Raw genomic sequence first — 24293 nt, 5'->3', positions numbered from 1 at the left:
TACAGGACTAAAAAATTGCTTGTTAACATGTTACTAGTGATACTAGAGGCAGAAATCCCCCTGCATCCCTCCCACCCCCGCCCTCCATATTCCTTTGCTTGGGGGCATGAGACCACTTCCCTACTAGTGCAACAGACTTACCAAAATGGAAGGAATATGGAAAGAGATGCTCCTACCTCCCATTCCCTAGGGAAGGATGCCCAGGTCCTCCTGGTTTCTTGCCCCTTGGGGACTGTCTAGAGTTCCCAGGAAGGACTGGGTTTGAGAGACCCTAGGCAGCCCTACCTCCAAGTCTTTGGGCTCTGGTGCCCTAGCTCTCTGAGCCCACCCAGAAGTCTTGGCAGGTAGATGGGAGTCCCTGGGGCCCCTCACAGCCTGTACCTTCTCTCCAATCAATTCAGAGTCAGGCTGGGAGCCTCATGAAACCAAAAACCCCTTCACGCCATGGAGATCCCCATCCCTTCACAGCACATGGGATCAAGAACTGCAAAGCCTGGAGTCTCACAGGCACAGTCCTGGGCAGGAAGACCGGGACAGGTGGATCCAGCTCTTCTGCTACCCACTGAAGCAGCTAGAACAGAGATCCTGGAGAGCACTTGGGTTGCAGTGGGAGCTAGTAAGGCCTGAAATGTAGTTAGAGGGGCCACACCACACGCAGCGTCACACAGACACATGTATGTTTCTCAATTTACCCCTCTTACACATACCTTCTCACACACAGGCCTGCTTCTTATACCAGAGAACACATTTCACTCTCCTGTCCCTGAAGCAACATACACACACACACACACCCCTGCCTCCTATCTGCCTAAACTCGAGGTCACGAGGAGAAGTTAAGGGAGATCACAGGAAATTTTGTAAAATTAGGTTGGCTAAGAGCAGATTTTAGAGATCCATTAGCTTCTTCCTACGCATAGACTTCATCAGAGAAAGGATTGGTCCAGGGAATAGGAGAATAACTCACTTAACAAAATAGCTGTTGAGTTTATGATTCCTCTCCCAGAGGTACAGGGACACACCCCCCAGGCCATTTGGGGGATGAAATATCAACAACATCACCCTGTCGTGCATGCTAGGACATGAGCTCACAGCAGTACCAATAATCTGAGAGATCCTGGAGGACGGTTTCAGAGTAGAGATGGGGGTAGGGCAGGTTGTCGTGTTCCCATAGCAGCCTATCTCATTGCCATAGCAACAAGATTCTGCCTCCATTCTATGGAGTCCTGGTTTCTGTAATGGGTGGAACACTGGTGTTTCATGGAGTGGTGGTGGATCACACAATCCTTCTAGGAAAGAACATTTCCATTCTAAACCAAGCAAGGTAGGGACTTCCCTGGTGGTCCAGGGGCTAAGAATCTGCCTTCCAATGCAGGGGACATGGGTCCGATCCCTGGCTGGGGAACTAAGTTCCCAATGCCCCAGGGCAACTAAGCACGTGCGTTGCAACTAGAGAGAAGCCCGTGCTGCAACAAAGAGCCTGCGCACCACAATGAAGACCCAGCTCAGCCAAAACCAAGCAGGGTACGCGTAGCGTGAGGCTCTCAAATAGGGCTGGGTTTTCTCGTGGGCTTAGAAGCCTAGAATTCCTGGAGTTTCCCAACTGACAAGCTCTAGTCCTTCCTACAGCAGTTTAAACTCCCCAGCTATTGGGGGCCCCCAGGAATGTCCCCACAAGGCAGGTTGACCATTCCTGATGTTCACCACAGCTGACTCAGATGGAAACCCTGCCACGTCAGAGAGGTGTGACAGTGCAATGGGGAAGCCAGGAGCCTGAAATGGCTTGCCACCATTGGCTGTGTGCCTTGAGCGAGATATTTATCTTTCTGAAGCTCAGGGTTCTCTCTTGTGAAAATGGGGTTAACACATGCTCAGCCCCCTGGGTGGTTCAAATGATGTAGAGAAGTGATGAACATAAAGCACTGGACCCATCCAGGGTTTCCGGGGTGGGGGGGTGGGCGGGGAGGGGGTGATTGGCAGATGGATGGCCCAGTGCACTGCTGACACTCCTTGCGCATGGAGTGGGGCTTCAGTGTGGTTGTGGCCAAGCACCCCAGTGGAGGTCTGACTGTGGAGCTAAGGTGTTATTTAAACCTCAGTGGATGGGGCAGTGGTTGGTATCATCTTCCAGATCAGGCTGTCCGACTGGCTAAAAACTTCCCTGGGAAAGGGGAAGGTACTTGAGCCATCTGCCTTCCCCTGGCCTAGATCAGTGCTACTCAAAGTGTGGGTGTCGGCTCATGGCCCTCTGAAAAATGTTGGTTACCCATCTGCAGTGACATAGGTCTAGGAATTAAGAGAACATCTTCAGAAATTTTTAGAGCTATTTGATATTGCAGTAACACCACCCAAGCAGCATCCAATTTGAGCTTCTTTTTAGTTATTTTTAAAAGTCTTATAGAGATTCAGTGTGTGTGTGTGTGTGTTTAAAAGTCTTATAGTCAGTGTGTGTGTGTTTGTGTGTGTGTGTGTGTGTGTGTGTGTGTGTGTGTTTAAAACTACCGATCGGCCCCGAATTGGGGGAAAAAAACAACTTGGTCCTTTACCTCTAGTTTTAAAATCATTGACCTTGATAACACTAAAGCCTTCTTAAAACCAGCTGAAGATCCAACTGAGAGAGAAGGGGAACAATCTCATCCGCGCCGCTTGCAAAAATTAGCCACGGATCACAAGCAGGTGAGACGGCAGCATTTCCTTTATTGCTTCAGGAAAAAAGCTGCAGGCCCCTCCCACTGCCCCGCCCCCAGCCCCGATTTGGAAGGTCTAAGGCCGCACCTCCGCGCTCAGCCCCGCCCGGCGCCTTGGCCGCGGCTGCCGGGCGGCGCAGCCTGCCGCTTTCCGTAACGTAGGCCGAAGGAGTTCCAGTTGTAGGCGGACAGGTCCTTCTCCCGCTGCACCAGCACCGCGCCGCGCGGGGCGGGGATCAGGCGACTGCGGGGGGCGCACAGGCCCGGCAGCTGGGGCCCAGCGGAGCTCTCGGGTGGAGGGCACGGCGAGGCCCCCCGAGGGCTCGGCCCGGCAGCGGCGGGTTTCCTCTCCGCGCACCGCGGGCTCTGCGCCCCGGAGGCCAGGAGCGCCGGGGGTCTGAGCCGCGGGCCTAGGACAGAGCCACAGGGAGGGGCTGACGTGAGGCCGGGGACGGGGAAAGACGGCTTTGGAACACCTACTCACATCCCCATCCTCTGCTTCCCTTTTGTTCCTTGACCCCTAGGAAGCTCAGAGCTCCAAGCTCAGCAGCATCTTAGCTTGGGTGGTTAGGCCATTTGCTCCTCCTTCCTTCAATATAGCTTTGATTTCACATGTTTTACAGAATTGTCTCGAATGTCTTTTATATTGATTACTTTTTTTTTTTTTTTTTTTTAGGAAGCAAGCAGGGTAGAGCTTGGAAAGAAAGAAAACTCAAGTATTTGCTGGACACCCAGCTTTGCTCCTCTTCGTGGCCCTCTGGCTGGCTCGCCCGTGCATCAGGCTCCCACTAGACCGAGCTCCTAGGGCGGTTGGGGCCATGTTCATTCCTCTCTGAGTCTCTCAGAGTCTTGAAAACAGTGCCTTGCACATACTAGGGCCTCAAAACTGCTTGTTAAATATATAAAAGCTAATGAAAGGCTTGTAGTTACAGAAATGAAGCAAGTGAAGCTAAGACCATTGTGCCTCCACACCCCCAACAAGTGTGACCCCTAAAAGGCTATATAAGGACTTCAACAAAGAAGGGAAAGGATCTGGGTCACCTCAACCAGCTCACCTCCCCCACTCCAGGTATAATCTTTCCCCTTCATACTGACGGTTAAGGAGGCTAATTTGGAAGGCACTTCACATGCAAGGCTCATTAAGTGCACTATACCTTTTAGCAGTAAAGTAGCGCAACTAGCTCTCAGGAGACAATGACCCCAGCAAATTGTGGCAGGAGATCAGTGGAAATGAGGTCTGGGGTGTGAGTGGGTGTGTGTTGGGTGGAGGGTAGTTGGCTTTGAGCCCTGCTCTTCAGTGCCCTGGCATACTCTGGAGAAGAGCGGGCATGGTCCAGAGTTAGTTATAATCTTCCTAGGAGGGCCCTGGGCCTGGCTGAGATGGGAGAGACAATGACTTCCTTTCTAGCTACAGCCACCATCCCAGCAGGAGGATCACCGCTTAGGCTATTGTTTTTAGCATCACCTAAGCTTTTGCCAGAAAGAGCTAAGAGCTCAATGTCCCCAGGGCAGTGATGATGTTATACTCTGGGGGATCCTCCCTCACCCAGAAAGAACACCCGATCCCAGGAGAGAAGACACACTTGGCAAGGGACACCCAGGGCCATGTTGTCTTTGCTTTGGGATAGCTTATGGGCACAGCGATATCTTGTGTATAGAGAGAATGCTGTAATTCCACAGCTAGAGGAACTGAGGTCCCCAGAGGCCAAGCTGACCACCCAGCAGTGCTAAACCCCGCTCCTGACTTGGGGATGAGCACCGTCCTGGCTCATGCCCTGTAGAGGGCACTCTTGGGGAGCTCAGTGCCTGCTGGGTTTCTGCAGCATTGGATTGAGTGACTTCGGGAACGTTTCTTTACCTCTCTGGGCCTCAGTTTCTCCAGCTCATCAGTTTCACAATGAACTCATCATGTTGACAGATATTAAGGATCTGTCCTTTTGTGTAGGCTATTTTTTACTTTTTTCAAGTTTCCCATAAAGGAACTGAGGTCACTGGTAAGACAAACTTGCATAGTAAATTCCTTCCTAGCAGAGCTGCACAGGGAGGTGGTTGGCGGAGAGCAGCGAAGACCGTGCAGGAGCTCGGTGGTTAACAAGCACCTGAACCTGGGTGAGCCTCCTGATGTCCGTAACGGGGGCAAGACATTCCTGCTTGCAAGGTTAGCGAGGCCCCTAAATGTGTTGCATGTATCAGTCTTAGGTTTCCATTAAATGCAGCTTTAAAGTCACGTCACGAGACTAGCCATATCTGAAGAATGTGGTAACTCTCATTTTGCAACAACTCACTTGCTCCCTCCCACCCTTCTTCCCAGACAGCACATACCTGTGGCTCTAGGATTCTCCATGGGCGGCGCCTTTTCTAATGTCTCCCTGAAGGAGATGGCACAAAGGAAAATCATCAGCTGCCAAGAAACCAGTGAGTTCATCGTGGTCCTGGAAGTGTCCTGAGACAAGACAGAGAGAGGGAGGAGGGACTAGGTTAGGCACGCCCTCTGGGCTGGGTGATGGGGCAGATCCCAGCATGAAGTGGGACCCTTGGAAGGGAGGAGACAGCCCCTGCCCTTGGAGGCCCTCAGTGGAGGGATGAGGCTGAACAGACACAACACGGAAATGGGACTGAGACCACTTGCACCGTATCGTCCAAGCTGAACTCATGCTAGGTGAGAATCATAGGGAGGGCTTCCTGCAGGTGAGGCCAGTAAGGTTAGGAAGGAAGGAGAGAAGGAAAGAAGGGAGGGAGGGAGGGAGGAAGGATCCATATCAGTGGAAGCGGCAGGACTGCTTGGGTTGGAAAATGGCCAGGATTCTGAATCTCAGGTTTGCTCGAGAGGAATGTTGGAGAAACAAGGAATGAGATGCAGTGTGGCAGTGAGCAGGGAAAGGTGAAGTGAAGTGGGGCAAGGAGTTCCACTGAATGGAGGATGCTGAGGTCCCAACCTGCTCTCTGGAGCCTGGGAGCAGGCACTTCTTCCCTCCATGCCGGGCTCTGCATAAATGACAACTTTCTGTGCTCCACTCTCCCCGCTAGGATGTGCCTTCCCGAACCTGGCCCAGTTCCCTCCTGCTGTAATGGGAACTTAATTCCTTTCCTTTTTCAAGAAAAATGAAGAAAGAGGCAATCATCTTGCTTGCTCTCATAACCCTTCATAGCCTTGAAAACCGTCATTAAATTGTCTTATTGCCTGTAATTCAGGAAAGAGAAAAAAACTTTCCCTGATTTATCAGGTCAACTGTCTCCATATTCTATTCCCCGTGGTCTCTGAGAGGATATGAATATAATTGACTTCATGATTTTGGCTGTTGAGGTGGGAGCTGTGTGCTCTGACCCCCTCTTCATCCCCTTTCCCCTCTCATCCCCAACCCCACCCCCAGCTCTTCCAGCTCCCAAGTCTGATTTCTCTTTGAAAAAGTCACCAGGCATTTTGAGACTGTCCAAACATGATTAAAGACAAATTGGTGGAGAGCCAGGCAGCACTGCAGGCTGAGCAGAAGGGAGTGGGTGCCAGATCTAAAGGCTCGAGCCTCCCTCTGTGGTCGAGCGGTAAGTGGACAGGGCGGGGGGACTATCATTTGTGCCCGTCAGCTCCTAACGGTGGCTCAGCCCCATCCATCCCTCTGTTGTTGCCCCCACTCCCCTTTCCTCTCCCTGCTCCAACCGGGACGCAGGCATGGGGTAGAGTAAGAGTGGGATTAGGAGCGCTCAGATCTATAGCCACAGCTCCACCCTCCCTCCCTGTGAGACAAGAGCAAGTCACCTCCCATCTCTAGACGTTATTGCTCTGTGTATAAAATAAGAGCATTGAGTCAGACTGGCCACCGACTGTCCCCTCAGATGGTCACTTATTCTTGCAGACTTTGGCTCTGTGACACCCTGAAACCCAGACCATGGCTTTCTGCACCTGCCTTAAGGCCTGGGGCAGGGCATGGAGTAGAGAGAGGATCAGTCCACTAGAGAGAACAGTGTAAAACCATTTCTTTTATGGCTTCAGACCATGGATGCACAGGGTCCAGGTTAGTTCAGAAATCATTCCTGATCGCAGCACCTGGTTGGTGCTATGAGTGCACAGGTGTGCTAAGACACAGGGTTGCTTCCCCAAGGCCCTCCCCTGAGATCTAGCACAAGAAATTGAGTCGTAATCAGAATCATCTCAAAATAACATGGTAAATGATAGGCTGGAAGCACGTGAGTACAGGGTGGGTGGGGAGGCCTGGGGGTGTGTCAGAGCCCATGGGAGCCTGATGCGGAGGGTCCAGGCAGGCTTTCTGCAGGGGGTGGCACCTGAGCTGAGTTTCAGAGCACTGAAGGCAGTCCCAGCAAGGGAGCTGGAGCTGGGTGTGGAGGGAAGTGCAGGCCCTCCAGCCTGCCAGGAGGGTGAAACTTTGCTGCAGAGAGAGTGAGTGATGAGTCTGGGGAAGGGGCCACCAAGGGCTTTATCCCCAGGCGGTGCGAGCCAGAGGGGAATGTATGTAGATTAGCGTTTCACATGGAGCATTCAGGCTGCTCTTCAGAAGCAGGACGGTGAGTGGGGAAGGAGGCAGAGGGCGGGCTGTGTGGTTAGAAAGTAGTGTTCCTTCTTCATGCTCCTCTCACCTGTATTGCACCCTCCCCATCCCATCATAGGTAGCACTTACCATGAGAACTTTGGGTTTCCCCCACTACCTGTCCCCAATGCACACCTACACCCCTCCCCCAACTCTTGGTTCACTGCCCAGCACAGGGGCTTTTAACACATGTGGTAGAATTGAGTTGTTTGGAAAAGAACCATCAGCTTCCAAGGGGCCACGAGTGGCTGTCCTGCTGTGGGCATTTTTGTGGTCTCCCTGTCCCAGGGGTTTTGTACCTAGAGAGTAACAGGAATTCCAGGCTTGGTTGCAAAGCTTTTGGGGTGGGGCAGCTCCCTTCTGCGGTGATCCCATCTCTTAGTGCCAGGGCTGGCAGGGTACACGGCGGCTCTTTGTTTAGGTCTGTGTTTGCCATCCACACATCAGGGAACTGCCCAGAGGAGTCCTATTGAGCCTGTGAGCCCCAGGAGTTCCCCAGCTCCCTCCAAAAGCTTCTGTGGCTGGCCTCTCATCCCAGCCAGAGAGCTCATTCATTGTATTCATTCTTTCTACAGAAAAGAATCCCCAAGGTCCTGGTTTCATAAAGTGCAAGTTACCCAGACATCCCAGAATAAATCTGGCCAGCCGAGTAATCAGGGAAGATCGGCACCCCCTTGGCCTGCCTGGGACACCTCTGTCAGTCTTGGAACCGAATTCCTGCTCCCAGCTTGGGAGCCTCCCTGAGTCCGGCCAGAGCCTTCCCCTGTGTGGGTGGCTGCAGCGCACCTACCTTGCCTTGGCTCCGTCCTGAGGGGTCTCGGAGGTGATGACACTGCTTGGCTGAGTGAACACCTGGAGGGAGGGGAGATGGGCTCCTGGGCTCGCTGTCACCAGCTCCCTGGTCACGTCCCTTTTATAAAGCCCATGGTGACGTCTCCAGGCATAGGCCCACCTCTGCCTCCCCCTCCCTCCTCCTCAGACCCCCTCAGAGAGCACGGCGCTGGCGCTCGGGCCGATGACGGCTGACTCCCGCCTCCTGGTTCTCATGACTGAAATCAGCCTTGTTCTGCCCCTCCAGAAGCCTTCCAAGGCTGGCTTTCTGATTGCCGCTAGTTCTTTCCAGCTTCTCACCGCTTCTCCCCGACCCACTCCAAGACCCATTCTGCCCCAAGCAACATGGAAATGGACTGTTTGGGGGCGGGAGCGGAGTGTCGGCGGGCAATGTTCCCCCTCCAGACAAGTAAGTAGGATGCAGGGGAGGAAGGGGGAGGAGGTGGCACAGTCTGCCCCGGGGGCTCCTTGCTCCCCGTGTGCTCCCAGCTCTGGCAGCTCAGTTGGGGTCTCAGACCAGAAGGCGGCTCCTGGGCTGGGATCTGGGATCTGAGACTGGGTGGGGGGATTGTCTCTTTTTTTCTTCCTTCCTTCCTCCCTCCTTTCCCCAAGCAATTCCTGAGCACGGGCTCAGCACAGGGTTTGGAGATGAACATGCCGAGGTCCGATGGGCGAGACAGGTATGTGAGCAGCTGGCTAAGAAAGCAGCACCTTTGCAGCTCTAGAAGGTGGGCGTAACTGGGAAGCACTAAGGGAACTCGGAGGAGTGCCTTCCAGCTGCAGTGTGTCCGGAGGTGCTGCTCCTGGAGCCCCACAGTCACGTCCTGTGGCACCTCGATCACACCGTTTTGGAATTGCTGTGAGCCTCGCTTTGAAGTGGGGCAGGTCTCCTTCCCTTTGCACCCTCAGCACCCGCTCCTTTGCTCCGTACAGACACAGGGGCCCTCACAGAGACTTATTAAATGTACGCATTGCGGGGGACTCCCGTCTCTTTCTTGGGCCTGCAAGGATACGCTTTACCCTTGAATAAAGTGCTTCCCAGGACAGAGACTGGGGCCCTTGGAAGGTAGGGGCTATGTCTCTACCTCTACCTCAGAGGCTACCTGGTGGGTGAGCTGTGCAGACATCCACCTAATTAATGGTTGAGAAGCACTTCCCACCATGATGGGGATTAACACCCAACACTTGTTTAATACCTCCTGCTAACAGGGGCTTGCAAACATATTATCTCACTCATTAGGACTAGTAGACACGAGGGTAAGAATGATAGGTCATGAGAGCAGGCCTGCTTCTCGCCGTGTGTGTGGGCCTGCCCTGAGTCAGAGAATGGACTTAATGGGCTACAGACACTGACTTTGAGTCTCAGGCACATTTACAGCTTGGGGATTTAATCTTTGCTTTTCCTCTGATAAATACAGGGTGGGGTGTGATCCCCGTTCAATCTCCTCGGGACCTGGATCTCTGCTCCCAACGGTCCTGACAGCTTCTTGCATTGACTTGGGGGTTTGAGGTTGGTCACTCGGCTCCATCCTTCCTTCTGGACTTGGAGAGGTCCGGGTATGATGGGGAGATGAGTCAGTGTGGGGTGGGGGCCTGAGGGGGTGGCCCCCATTTCCTTTCCAGCCCCCTCAACCAATGATGCAAGTTCAAGCAGCTTATCTCTGCTGTTCAGACCATTGAGCTGGTGCCTTGAAGCCTCCGGAACAGCTGTGGGAGCCAAGAATCATTACTCCAGACAAAGAGCGCAGAGCAGACTCAATATCTAGGTTATTACGAAGCTGGCCTTGAGAGCTGGGAGCAGTGCCAGGCGCAGATATGGAGAGGGGACAGCGGGGGTGTGTCCAGGGGGCGGGCATGTCAAGGTGCTGGCTTAGAGCCTCTCTGAGCTTCTCAGAGAGCTTGTATTCTGTCCGGTGCTTCAGAGAAAGGGAGGGGCAGGGGCTAGGGACCACTGCCCCATGCCTGCCCCAGGGAGAGGACAGAATCTGCCACCTGATTTTCCTGTCGTCACTGGCTGTCACACATCCTCTCTCTGCCTGGGGCCCAGACTCAGCCCTCTCTCCGGAAGTCTGGCCCTTTCTGGCTGGGTCACCTGGACTCCCTAAGGCTCCGTTTCTTTGGTGGTAATAGGGAGCTACTGACAAACACCGTTCTCTACACCCACACCTTTGGCACAACTGCTCACACCCGTCATCTCATCTGCTGTTGTGAAATGGAGAAGGTACAGGGAGGGGAAGAGGAGCTGAGGCTGGCCCGCCTGGGTAAGGGGCTTTGAGGGGAGATGGGGAAGTGTCCACTGCGCCTGGAGCTGCTGTTCTACTAAGTCCGTGTGCTTCCCCCACCCCAAGGCACCGCCACCAAGCCACACGCATAATCCACTTACCATGCTCAGGAAGGGGATGTTGGAGGTATTGCCCAAGAAGTCAAAGGCGACAGAGAAAAAGCCCCTAGGAGCAGAAAGGCAGAGGGAGTGGTCAGTGATGGCCCCAGAGGGGAGGATGAGGGCAGTGAGGCTAAGAGGTCCCCCCTAAGGCTCCAGCTTTGGCTCCCAAGAGAATGGGCCCCTGGGCACTGGGGATGGGCGTGCTTCTGCACCCCTGTTTTTTTGAGAGGCAGCCAAGTGGAGTAGTTAAGAATGAAGGCCCTGAGGTCAGACTCCCTGGGTTCAAATCTTGGCTCTACCACTCACTGGCACTGTATAAACTTAGGCAAATTTCTTCACTTCTCTGAATCTATTTCCAGCTGTAAAATGGGGTTAATAATAATCGTATCTACGTCATAGGCCTTACACAGAGAAATGCTTGGGAAATGTTTATTTTTATTATTGTTACTGTCTTCTCCTCCCTAGCCTGGGTGCGTACCGCCTGCCACATGTTTCCTGAGCTCCAGGCATGGATCGCTATTGGAGGCCGCGCTCACTATTCTCCCCCACGCATGGATGGGTGATCCCTCAAAGGGCTTGGAGGCACGGAGGTTGGTGTGGGAAGGGGAGCAGAAATCTGAGTTCTGGCTGAGCTACTTCCTTTCCCTGGGCCTCAGGTCCCTGAGGTTCGCTTGGGTCTCTTATAGCTCTGAGTTGTTTTTTTGTTTGTTTGTTTTTTTGGCCCCGTCCATGCTGCTGCAAGGTGTCTTTCTCAAGGTTTACTTTTGGTTAGAACTGCTGAGTCTGCAGTGGCCCCACTCACACTTCCACGTCCTCAGTAAATGGTAACTATTGTCAGAGTTAGTCTCCTTCACTAAATTCCAAGTTCCGCAGGAAGTTTCTCCTCGTTTAGTGCCATATCCCCACACCTAGCCCTGTATTTGGCACGTAGTAGGTACTTTTTTATGTATCTGACTATTTGAATGAATGACCGTTTGAATAATGACATCGTTGAAAAATAACGGACGGCAGAACACATGTGAGAGAATTTCATTTCCTGCAACCGCACTACATGACGTCTCTGAAGTCTAGGGCATCGGGCCGATCAGGTGTTTTCAAGGCTACACTGAGTAAGCTGATGGTTTCGATTAGCCTAAGGTTCCTGGTCCACAGCTCCTTCCCATGAGTCCATAAGCCATGATTCTTCTAGCCCACATCATCCCCATCCCACCCCTGTTCTCTCCACAGTGCCCCAGAGATGGTCTTCCTCAGTATCCTTTTCTTTCTTCTCCTTAAGGACCCTTCAGTCTTCTCTGAGACCCAACCCACCCCACAAGGCCTGTCTCAGGTCCTGCTTCCTCTGGGACACCTCCCTGGCCCTGATGGAGGCCACACACCTTCGCTGAGTTCCACCGTGTCTTTCACCAGGCCCAGGCTGACACTGGACGGGCCGAAGCCACGGACAACTGGGTCAAGTTCAGATCCTCTGCATACTACTTGTGAGAGCTTGGGCGGGGCTCTGAGCATTGCTTTCCTTATTTGCAAGTAGAGGACAATCCTACAGTGGGTTGTGGAGATGACAAAGTGAGAGGTTGCTTGTGAGCATGCTTGGTGCATGTGAGGGGCTTAGTAGATTTTAGTTCACTGCCCTTCCTCCCTATCTGGATTGCCAGACTTGAGGGCAGGTCCTGTGTCTCCTCCCTGGTGACAGGCACAGTGATGGGGACACAGCAGGTACTCCATGTTTACTGATGGATGGGCTGATTCCTCCAACTTATCCTTCAGCCTATGGTTGGTGCCCACCTGATGCTCCTCCCCATTTTCAACCCTTCCGAGGCTTCCGTCTCTTGCAGGATAAAGTCCAGCTTCTGTATGCACTGCTGGTCATGCTGCCCAAACCTGACCTCAGCCGTTCAGAGGCCCTGGTGGGCCCATCCAGGGGAAGGGGACCTGCACTCACTTGAAGAGGTTAAAGAAGCCATAGGTTTCCAGGAACATGCCCAGGAGGGGCCAGCGCAGAAGCACGATGACCACGCCCCCCAGGAAGAAGCTGGTCCCCTTGAGCTTGTGCCTCTGGAAGAAGAAGGAAAACGTCTTCCTCAGGCCGATGATGAGGGAGAGGCCAGTCAGGAACAGCAGCTGTGGGAGAGGGAGGGGGTGGGTGTGAGAACAAACACCCTGGCTCCCTCTGCTCCCTCGGGAGTCAGGGGCCAGGCCTGGAGCTGCGCATCAGGCATGCGGCAGGACTTGTTCACTCTTCAAGGAGGGATAACATTGGAGAGGGTGAGTAATTTGAACTGCTTAGGAACAGAAGTGCCCAGAGGCAGGGTGGACCGGGAGACCTTTGAAGGTCTCTAGCTTGTCACCCAATTCGACCCAATTTCTTGGATCCCAAGCACTTCTTCTTATATGATATCATTTCTCATCACACCTTCTAAGTAAGATGGGAAAGATAGTGAGATTCTCTCCATTTTACAAAGGTGAGGGCTGAAGCCTAAATAGGTTAGGCAGCCACACCCAGAGTCACAGGGCAGTGTCAGGGCTCCAGCCTGTGGCCCTCCAGGCCCTCCACTCTACGGCCCTGTCACCACCTTCAGCTTGCCTCCCAACGATCCCTTAAGAGTGCCTGGCCTCCTGTCAAACCTAACTCTCTGGCTTTCTTCCAGCACGTTCCATGCTTTCCCTCCCCTTCTCCATACCTCTTCTCTTGTTGTTCCATCCACCTGGAAGTGCTTTATCCTCCCCACACTCACTTATTTTTCTAAATTGTTTTTCATCCTTCTCCCACAGGGCGTGCTCTCTTTTCTCCAAGCACCTTGTTTCATGTTAGATGTGTTTATCTTACAGTGACTTTACCACTGCCCCTGTCTTCCTCCCCAGTCGTGTATGTTGATGTGACATTCCTGTCCCTAGGTGGTGGGATTCTGACGGGGCGTCTGATTCATCTTGGTACCCTCAGGACCTTGCCCAGAGCTTGGCATGAGAATCCAGGTCCTTAGATTCTCTGTGCCCCATAGGCCTCAGCATCCATCCCCAGCCACCCCTTGCCTGCCTGCGCTTGGTGGTGCCCAGCGCCTGGATGGGCTCGATCTGAATAAACTCAGGGCTGACCCTCCCGGCAACGGAGACCTCAGGCAGGTTCACAGGGCTTGGGGACTCACGTTTCCGAAGGCCAGGAGCACCGAATCAAAGTACAGGAGCATTCCAAAGAGGATAAAGAAGATGCCGAAGCCGGTGGTGCCCACACCAATCTCTGCAATGGGCAAGGAGGTTGTGGTGGGATGGGCTTTGGGGAGCAGCTTGGGATGCTGGAACTTCCCCCCATTGCCGCTGGACAGGTGCCCTCTGGGGGGCAGGGGATGGCGTGGCTCCATTGCCATCCAGGAATCTTGGCCTCTGTGCTCTCAGGGAATGACAGGAGGGGAAGGGAAGGGTGGGCACGAATCTATGTTTATCACCTGGAAACTGCTGGTCAGTTCTATATACTCTGGCGTCCTGTCCTCACAACATCTCTATGAGGTAGCTAGGGATACTCTCACCACTTTCTATTTTCAGTTTCCTCTTGTCTTCAAATGCCACGTCACCTAGATCAGCATCAGGGTTGGGTCTCTGGCTGAACACAACCCTCTGCCTACTCTGTTCCTGGCCTCTTGCTTTTGGGAGCTACTTGATGCCCAACTCACACCAGGGCCGAAGGGTACCACTGAAAACTCACAGCCATATCCCCAGAGTGTCTCGCAACTGCCCAGCTGGCCTGCCCTATTTCAGGAGGCTTGCCCTCCTGAACAGTTCTTTACAGTGTCTCCTTCCTTCTCTAAACCGCCCCGCTTCCCAGCCTTCTGATGACGACCTCTCACACTTGACTGGGAAAGAGAAGTCATTGACCAGAAATGTGCTCATCACCTCGGAGTCTACACCACAGCCAGCACCGTGGCTGCCCTGCCACACACTCCTCGGAACCCTAACTTCAGCCACAGGTGGGCCCCAGCAGCAGCGTGTCTTTTGCTTTGTGTCTCCTCGTTCTTTGAACTACAGGAGTTGGCTCAGAGCCAGGGAGCCCAGCACAGATAGGCTAGTTAGGATATGAAGTTCCCTTTCTCTTAAACCCCCTCCATCACACAGAATTGTTAATTTTACTTTATCTGTGCTGCTCTGGTAGTCAACAAATGACAGTTCATTGTGTTGCTTCATTTTTAAATTGAATCAAGTTGAAAATTTTATCTTAAATTACAATAAAATACAAGTAAAATCGATCATCTTAACCATTTTTAGGTATACAGTTCAGTGGTACTAAGTACATTCACCTTGTTGTGCTATCACCACCACCCACATCCAGAACTCTTTTCATCTTGCAAAACTGAAACTCTGTACCCTCTAAACAACTCCCCGTTCCCCGCTCTCTCTGGCAACCACCATTCTACTTCCTGTGGTTCTAACTAGTCTAGGTACCTCATATGATTGGAATCGTACAGTACGTGTCTCTGTGTGACTGCCTTATTTCACCAAGCATAATGTCTTCAAGGTTTATCCGTGTTGTAGCATGTGTCAGAATTTCCTTCCTTTTTAAGGCTGAATAATATTCCATTGCATGCATATACTACATTTTGTTTATCTAGTCATCTGTGGATGGACGTGGGTTGCTTCCACCTTTTGGCTATTGTAAATAATGCTACTGTGAGCACGGGTGAGCAAATATCTCTCCGAGACTCTACTTTCACTTCTTTTGGGTATATACCCGGAAGTGGAATTGCTGGGCCATATGGTAGTTCTATTTTGAAGTTTTTGAGAAACCACCGTACTGCTTCCCACAGAAGTTACACCATTTTACATTCCCGGTAGTGGTGTACAAGGGGTTCCAGCTTCTCTATATCCTCACCAACACTTGTTACTTTGTGTTTTTTCGCTTTGTTTTGTTTTTGATAGCATCTATCCTAAGGGGTGTGAGGTGGTATCTCACTGAGGTTTTGATTTGCATTTCCTTGATGATTAGTGGTGTTGAGTATCTTTCATGTGCTTGTTGGTCATTTGTATATCTTCTTCGGAGAAGTGTCTATTCAAGTCCTTTGCCCATTTTTTAAAACAGGTTGTTTGGGGTTTTTTGTTGTTCAGTTATAGGAGTTCTTTGTATATTCTGTATAGTAACCCCTTATCAGATACAAGATTTGCCAATATTTTCTCCTATTCTGTAGGTTGCCTTTTCACTCTGTTGATTGTGTCCTTTGATGCACAGAAGTTTTAGATTTTCATATAGTCCAGTGTATCTATTTTTTTCTTTAGTTGCCTGTGCTTTTGGTATCACACCCAAGAAATAATGGTCAAATTCAGCATCATGAAGCTTTTCTCCTATGTTTTCTTCTAAGAGTTTGTTTTAGATCTTACTTGGAGCTAAAATGAACTTTGAGTTAATTTTTACATATGGTGTAAGGTATGGGTCCGATTTCATTCTTTTGCCTGTGAATATCCAGTTTTCCCAACATCATTTGTTGAAAAGACTGTCCTTTCTCCATTGAACGGTCTTGGCACCCATGTTGAAAACCATGGGGCCGTATGTGCCAGGGTTTATTTCTGGGCTCTCTTTTATATTCCATTGGTCTCTATGTCTGTCTTTATGCCAGTCCCACACTGTTTTGATTACTGTAGGTTTGTAATAAGTTTTGAAATCAGGACGTTTGAAACCTCCAACTTTGTTCTTCTTTTTCAAGATTGCTTTGGCTATTCAAGATCCCTTGAGATTCCATGTGAATTTTAGGATGGATTTTTCTATTTCTGCAAAAAATGCCATTGGGATTTGGATAGATTATTGCATTGAATCTGTAGACTGCCTTCTGTAGTATTGACATCTGAACAGTATTAAGTCTTCCAATCCATGAATATGGGTCTTTCTACCGATTTGTGTCTTTTAAAATTTCTTTCAGCAACATTTTGTAGTTTCCAGGGTACAAGCCTTTTGCCTCCTTAGTTAGGTTTATTCTTAAGATTAGGTTTACTGGCTAAGTTATATTTACAACTGAAAGAAAATGAAACACAGTCGTCTTTCAGGCAGGTAGTTAATCTTTCCTAATCTGTTACCATACAGACCTTAAGAGGATTAGGATCAGTTCCAGTATAGAAATAAGGCCAAAGGACTTTAAAAGATCTTGAAAAATACAGAGATGAGATTTATTGTTCAAATTGTGGATTGAAACCTCGCTCAACTCATGTTCTAGAAAAACGCCAGTCTAATTGGGTCTCCATTTTGGCAGAGCTGGATTTGCTAGGAATGAGTACAACATCCATCATCATTTCTCTCAGCATATCCCCCCCACCCCACCCAGAATCCAGCTGCTACTAATGGCAATTCCTCCTGTTTCTGACAAATCTCCGTAATCTATTTAAGTTTGTTTCCTGTTTCCATGTCCTAGAATGCCTGCCTGAATTAAATCTCTTAGAACCCAAGACACTGGGTAGAGTACAACCCCCTTGGACATTCTGAAGTTTGTGTTCTGTCTTTCCACGTTGCATGATTTTTCTACCCTCAGAGACAGTGAGCTGAGGATCTAGAAGTACATCTATCTTGTCATGATAATTTTACACGGGCCAGGGTACTGTGGAGGAAGACCACAACCATATTTCTTTCATCTGAATGACAAAGGTATTTTAAGTTTTTATGCCCGTTATAAAAATCTCTTATTAGCTTACACTCACCATAAAAATAGGTCAGTTCTGACAATACACCCTTCCAGTGTATCTCCCTTAGTAGATATTTTTGTGCGGAAACATAACATGGGCATTTTATTGCGTTTTCATTTTGTTTTGTTAGAATATCCACATGACCATGCTGTAAACACTTAAGTACAGCCTCTTACTCATTTTGTAGAAATCGTACATTTCTCAAATTCATATTTCATGTCTTCTATATTATACTTTTTTCTGCAACAATGATTTGCTGGCTTGTATGGTTATTACTTTTCCGACTTGTTCCACACTGCCCTTCAAGGGCTGGTGCATTTCCACAATTTTTCTGCAATGGAGGCAGCCTTCTTTATGGGCCACAATTAGTGCTTCCAGCGTTCAGCGGAGAAACTGCACCGTGAACACAAAACCCCACAGAAAAGGGTCAGAAACTGTTTTTCTCACACACAAGCCTCAGACCTTGCTGTGCCTGTCACCTGTGGAGTAGCTGAGGGATTTCAGTCAAATTACCAGCCAGGGGCTGCTCCTGAAGTTCTTCTTGGGGCAGAAAGCATGGCAGAGAGGGTGGGGGATGGGACACATCACCAGGAGTGACAGCAGTGCCTGCAGCCCACCGTCCTCAGGATGCAGACAGTTGGGGCAGCGCACCCCTTGCTGGAGGTCACCCAGTCTCCAGGCTCTGGGGGCAGAGAACAGCTGGGAGACTGACGGAACTCCCCAGAGAGGCCCGGCTCTCCAGGGCGCCACCTGGTGAGAAGTGGGGCCCTCCCCAGACCCGCAGAGAACCACCGGGCTGATGGCTGCTCCAAAGTCCTGTTTAGACCCCGCCCTGCAGCACTAACTGAAGCCAGGTTCAATGTCTTTCTTGCTTCCAGAAAGCAGCTACAGCTCCAAGGAAAACAATATCCCCTGGAGCAGGCGGATGGGTCCCTCTGATCTGAGGCTGTGCAAGGGAGCCTCAGACACCATTCACTTTCTCTCTCCCTCTCTCTCTCTTTTCTTTTCTTTTTTTTTTTTTAATTTATGTATTTATTTATTTGGTTGCGTTGGGTCTTCATTGCTGCTCACGGGCTTTCTCTAGTTGTGGCAAGCAGGGGCTACTCTTCGTTGCGGTGTGCGGGCTTCTCATTGTGGTGGCTTCTCTTGTTGCAGAGCAGGGCTCTAGGCGTACGGGCTTCAGTAGTTGTGGCACACAGGTTCAGTAGTTGTGGCTTTCAGGCTCTAGAGTGCAGGCTCAGTAGTTGTGGCGCACGGGCTTAGTTGCTCCGCAGCATGTAGGATCTTCTCCAAACATGGCTCAAACCCACATCTCCTGCATTGGCAGGTGGATTCTTAACCACTGCACCACCAGGGAAGCCCAGCAGGCGGAGTCTTAACCACCGCTAGGGAAGTCCCTCCCTCTTTTATTAAAATCAGTATCAAATGGACATAAAAGTTGCGAGTACAGTACAAAGAATTTTTTTCCTGAACCATTTGAAAGCAGTTGCCACTGGCTATCTCATCGCCCCTGAATACTTGGCTGTGGTTTCCTTTATTCTCCCATACAGCCAGGACACAACGTCAAAGTCAGGAGATTAACACTGATACGTTACTACCGTGCAACCCTCAGAGACCCCATTCAGGTTTCATCAGTTGTCCCAGTCAAATCATTCATGGCAAGAAGATCCAGTTCAGAATCACATGTGGCACGTGGTTGCCATGTCTCTTCAGGCTGTTTTGTCTGAGACAGTTCCTCAGTCTCTCCTTGACATGACCTTGACACGTGTGAAGATTTGGGCCAGTTATCCTGTAGCTGTCCCTCTGTTTGGGTTTGTCTGATGTTTCCTCATGACCAGATTCAGGTTATGCAGAGATATCAACAAGAGGTGATGCTGTGTTCTTCTCACTGCATCTATTAGGTGATGCACAGTTCCAATCTGACCTGTTACTGAATGATGTTTCTTTAAGTACTTCATCAAGGCGGAGTCTGCAGGCCCCTCCACCATAGAGTTACTCTCCAGTTTCCACCCCAACCGTTCCAGGATGCCCCCCTCCCCCTGGCCTGGCACCAGTGTGAACCCGCCAGCCCGGCGAGGACCCTGACACCTGCCCTGGGCACCGCCCCCCTGCCACCTCATGGCTTTAAGACTGAATTGTTCAGGAAGAGGAAGGAGGCAAAGGGGAAGAGAAAGAAGCTTGTTTCTCTTTTCAAAATTAACAACAGTGATTAATAGTAATAATTGTTAACACTAATGAACACATGGTACCAGGCAGTCTAAGCGCTTTATGTGTATTAACTCGTTGAATTTTCATAACTGCCTATGAGGTAGGTGTGCTTTAGCCCCATTTCACAAACAGAACGGAAACACTGAGAGGTCTTAACCTGTGCCCAGGGGTGCACAGCCAGCAGCTGGCAGAACCAGGGTGTGAACCCAGTAGACTGGCTCTAGAAAAAGTGCCTTTCACCAACCCTGTCCGGTCCACTTCTGCCCCCACCCCCTCTACAGAGAGGCTCTTGCTTGGGCCTTCCATGACGTCCATGTTCCCAAATCCAAAGGAGAGGGGTCGGTCCTCATCTGTCAGCAGTTGGCCACTCCCTTCTTGAAATGTCCTGTGGTGGGTTCCATGACACCACATTCTTGATTTCTTTCCTGCTGTCTGGCCACTCTTTCCCAGGCTTCTTCACCATCTCCCACTTCTTTCTCTTCTCTTGGGGTTTGAATTGCTCAGGGCTTCAGCTCCAGCTCATTTCTCTTCTCATTCTAGTTTCACACGAATTTACACATCTTTAAGTATCTTTTGTGTGCTGACAATGTTGATATTTATCTTTCTAGTCCATGCCTCCTTTGAGCTTCCAAACTCCTATCCAGCTGCTTACTTGGCATATCTGCATGTTTTTCTCTCTCCAAGGCATCTTGAACTCAACAGGTCCAAACTGAGCTATTGATTTTCCTTCCTTCAAGCTGCACCTGGCACAGTTTTCCCCAAATGAATGAAATGTCATCACCACCCACTCAGCAGCTCGAGGCAGAAGCCCAAGATCCATCACCGAGTCTCCCTCACTGTTCCTACCACCCCTCCTCCATTCAATCCACAGCTAAGTTTTATTGCTTCTTCCTCCTAAATGTATCTTGAAAGCTGTCCATTTCTCTCCACTCTTACCACTTAATTCTAAGCCACCATTATCTCTTTCCTGGACTCCTGCGACATCCCCCAGTTAGTCTCCTGCTTCATTCCTGCCACCCTCTTATCCCTTCTCCACACAGCAGTCAGGGGCCTTGGAAAACATATTAGCACAGCGTACAATCCGTCATGGCTTCCCACTGGCTAGAATGCAACAGAGTCCTCCCACCCATGCCTTGGCTTACAGGCCCTGCATGATGGGGCCTAGGCTTGCTTGTCCAACTTCATCTTCTGCCCTTGCCTGCCATACTCCAAACACATCACTGTTTCCATGACGAGCCTTCCTGCGTCAGGGCCTTGGTACATGCGGTTTCTCCCCACTTGCTATCTGCCCAACACATACTCCTTCAGGTCTCAACGCAAATGTCGGTTTCTCAGGGAAACCTGGTCCACTATCTGTTCCTGACTTAATCTGGTTCCCTCATATTTTTTCTCTTCGTAGGACTTACTTAGCACATTCTTCATAGAACTTAGCCCATTTTGATTTAATGTTGGCTTGCCCCTGGGCTCAGGCCTCAGCCCTCTTCTATTTTTTCCCCTAAGTCAGTGTTTCTCAACTTGGGGTGGAAGGTGGGGCTGATGGGTAGGTTGGCAATTTTGTTCCCCTGGGGACATTTGGGAACATAAGAAGACATTTTGATGGTCACAAGTGGGAGTGAGAGTGTGCTACTGCCATCTAGTGGGCAGAGGCCAGGGATGCTGCTAAAATCCTACAATGGACAGGACAGATTCCCCCTCCCCCCACAACAAAGAACTACTCTGCCCCCAAATGTCAGTAGTGGGGAGGCTGAGAAACTGTGCCCAGGCGACCTCATGGTTTTACATACCATCCCTACGCTGGCAACTCCCAAATTTCTCTCCGTTGCAGACTAATATACCTGACTACCTACTTGACATGGAACTCGACATGTCTAAAACCCAAATCCTGCCTTTCCCCACTACTCAGCCCTTCTAATTGCTCAGGCTGAAAATATTGGAGGCATTCTTGAATTCTTTCTCTCACAACCCACATCCAGTCCATCAGCAAATCCTTTCAGAAATTTCCTCAGCGCAGATCCAGCACTGACTACTCCCCACCAGTTTGCTGCTACCACCCTGGTCTCCTCCACTGTCTCTCACCTCAGAACCGGTCTCCTCCATCACCTCTCACCTCTGAACCGGTCTCCTCCATCACCTCTCACCTCTGAACTGGTCTCCGCCATCTCTCACCTCGGAACTGGTCTCCTTCACCACCTCTTACCTCAGAACTGGTCTCCTTCACCATCTCTTGCCTCAAAACTGGTCTCTCTGTTGCTGACCCCACCCCTCCACAGTCTGTCTATTCTCAATCCAGCACCCAGAGTGATCTTTTAAAAATATAAGCAGATCATGTCACTCCTCTGCACAAAACCTTCTAATTGTTTCCCATCTTATGGAGATAAAACCAAAATTCTTACACAGCCTGGCCTCTGAGTGACCTCCCTGACTCTCCTCCTATTGCTCTCCCCTCTCCTCACTTTGTTCCACCCACACCAGCCTCCTTGTTTTTCAAACACACCAAAATACGCTAATGCCTCAGGGCCTTTGCACTGGCGGTCCCCTCTTCCTAGAACATTTCCCCCCCCTCCGCCCCCGACAGCTGCGTGGCTTTGCTCCCTCACTTCCTATGGGTCTCTGTATAAAAGTACCTTCCCAGGTAAGCTTAGTGACCACTCTATACAAAACAGTCACCCCTCCTACCCCGCACTCCGAAGCCTCTTTACCCTGTTTTATTTTTGTGCAGAGGGAGGTATCACCATTTGACATACTACATACTGACTTCATCTGCTAATTACCTGTTTCCTCATTCTGGAACATAAGCAGGGAATATGTCTGTTCCATTCACTGTTGCATACCCTGTGCCCCAAACAGTGCTTGGTACATAAAGGAGACAAATTTGTTCAGTGAATGAATGAATATTATCTCCAGTTCACAGATAAGACACTGGCTTTAAGTAACTCACCCAAATGAAACTTAGAGAGCCACAGTTTTCACCACTTCTCCTGGACCTTGGGACTACCTCCCTGCCCTCTTCCCTGAATAAAGGGGAAAGATATTTAGGAGTGAGGACAGAGTGATTTGGGGAGGGGATTTGAGTTTAGTTTCTGATAAGAAGGAGCCAGGGCCACAGGATACCCTAGGAGTTTGTGGGGGAAAGATGTCTCAATAGGCAGAGGCCTTCTAGGTCCACCCTTGTAGTATCCCATGTTTAAGAATCCTGAATGGGGAAGGGACCAGCCTGAGTGGTGAACTTGCCAGTTCCTCCAGGCACCAGCCTCTGGCTACCTGGGGGCCCTGGGCAACCCCCCAACCCCTGGAAGGCAGGGAGCCACACCCTGCCCTGGCCGTGCTGCCTGAAGGATGCCAACAGGGCAGCTCCCAGCCACTAGCTCCAGAGGTCGCCTTGCAGGTTCCCCAGAGAAAGATCCCGGCTGGGAGGGGCTGCATCTTGACCCACCCTAGCCGGTCCAGCCAGCCCCCTCGACAGCACCGGCCCCTCGCACTCACTCTGCCATTCGGTGATGGAGATCATGCTGCGGGCTGCCTGGGGGACCTTCCGGGTGGAAGCTGGCAAGGGGTGAGGAGCCCAGAGGACCGAACTTGTACATGCCCAAGGGAAGCTGACCCTTGGTAAGTTGTGAAATGAGCCTCTGGTAAATCATCAACTCCCCCTAGACAGACGCGCGCGCGCACACAGGGCTGCTTTCAGTCAGGAGTCTCCCTCCGGGTTCTTCCCAGAGGGCACTGCTCCCACCCACGCGCTCCGCCCACTCGGAGAAGGCCACTCCCATCTGACCCCTGTATTCCCCACCACCCCATGCCCTGAGGCTGAGTTCAGCTGTTTCCATCTCTTTTGCAAAATTTGGACTCTTTAGGGAAGAATTGGGATTTAGGAAGTACCTGGATTCCTTACTGGCTTGGTGGAAGGTGTGGGAAGAGTTGGGATCTGTTTCTCTCTGGAAAAGTACTAAATTCATCTTGTAAGTAGTTTGCTCGCTTTGTGCCAGTACCCACGCTAGACACTAGGGGCGACAAACAACCGAGTAAAACCTGTTGCTGGCAGCCTTAGGAGAGCGCCAGATTCGGTTGAATCTAGGGCAAAAATGTCCCAAGGGAGTTAGACACGGAGGGCTTCGACCTCCTTTCCTCCAGCAGTGCCCAACTTTGGACTGTGAAGTTGAGCTATGGAAAATGAAAGATGAATTTAGGCTTAGGGTAGGGCTGGACAACGATTCAGGAAGCCTGGTTCTAATCCACCCACCAGTTGTGTAGATGTGGCTGTATCCTTTCCACCCTCTGTGGGCCTGAAAAAAAGAGAGGCTGGACAGTTCCTAACATCCTTTCTCTCATTGTAGAGCAGTGGTTCTCAGTCCCATTAGAGCCAGCATTCCCTCTGTAATGTCCCCTCTATCCTGCAGTGCAATTCGTAGATGATATGACCAGCCTACATACATCATTAAAAAAACCCTCAATGCTAATTATAATAAAGAAGAAAAAATTATAATACAACACAATGTCTCTCAGTGTATGTGTTCAGGCAAGACTTAACAGAAGACGTAAGTAGGCAGATTGCTTGCACCTACTTGTAATAAGTTTGAACTTAAGAGAAATAGGCCACCATTATATACCACCACCTCTCCAAAAAACCCAAATAACCCCTCTCTCCATAAAAGAAGATGAAAAGAACAGTAGGGAGTGAAAACTAGAATAAAAACTAATGTTAGCTAAGTAAAAACAGACCAGAGGTCCTTGCATATACAAAAAGAGGGAAATAAACTTCACTGAAGTAGAGATAACATAGCAAAGCAAGTTATAGATGGCAAGGTGGAGACATTGAGGAAACGCCATGTGAATGCAAACAAACTGAGTTTGAGGGAGTTCAGGGCTTTCACTGCCATGGCCCGGATTCAATCCCTGGTCAGGGAACTGAGATCCCGCCAGCCGTGCTGCGCAGCCAAAAAACAAACAAACCAACCAAAAACTGCATTTGTTGTGCGTGTCGTTTAAATAGCTCCCCATGTT

General features: G+C 50.5%; 2 protein-coding genes across 4 annotated transcripts; both read right to left on the bottom strand.

The window, feature by feature from the left end:
• Positions 1-2764: 2764 nt before the first annotated feature.
• Positions 2765-8071, bottom strand: KISS1 (KiSS-1 metastasis suppressor). The gene is made up of 3 exons (XM_032652468.1): positions 8016-8071; positions 5007-5127; positions 2765-3094 (listed from the first exon to the last, which is right to left on the bottom strand). Exons 2-3 carry the CDS (start codon positions 5107-5109, stop codon positions 2781-2783), a joined length of 417 nt encoding a protein of 138 aa, XP_032508359.1. The 5' UTR covers positions 5110-5127; positions 8016-8071; the 3' UTR covers positions 2765-2780.
• Positions 8072-9423: 1352 nt separating this feature from the next.
• Positions 9424-23007, bottom strand: GOLT1A (golgi transport 1A). Of its 3 annotated transcripts, none has more exons than XM_032614056.1 (5): positions 22779-23007; positions 13580-13671; positions 12379-12557; positions 10440-10503; positions 9424-9763 (listed from the first exon to the last, which is right to left on the bottom strand). In XM_032614056.1, the coding sequence occupies exons 1-5, from the start codon at positions 22801-22803 to the stop codon at positions 9725-9727; spliced, it is 399 nt and encodes a 132-aa protein (XP_032469947.1). In that variant the 5' UTR covers positions 22804-23007; the 3' UTR covers positions 9424-9724. The 3 variants fall into 3 exon arrangements, with proteins under 3 accessions (XP_032469947.1, XP_032469957.1, XP_032469967.1); XM_032614066.1 differs by having other exon boundaries at positions 12379-12491; positions 22779-22987; XM_032614076.1 differs by lacking the exon at positions 22779-23007 and adding an exon at positions 22234-22306.
• Between the last annotated feature and the right edge of the window lie 1286 nt (positions 23008-24293).

Source organism: Phocoena sinus, chromosome 1, assembly GCF_008692025.1.
Source record: "Phocoena sinus isolate mPhoSin1 chromosome 1, mPhoSin1.pri, whole genome shotgun sequence".
Taxonomy (NCBI): Eukaryota; Metazoa; Chordata; class Mammalia; order Artiodactyla; family Phocoenidae; genus Phocoena; species Phocoena sinus.
This window is presented reverse-complemented; position numbering and strand designations above follow the sequence as displayed.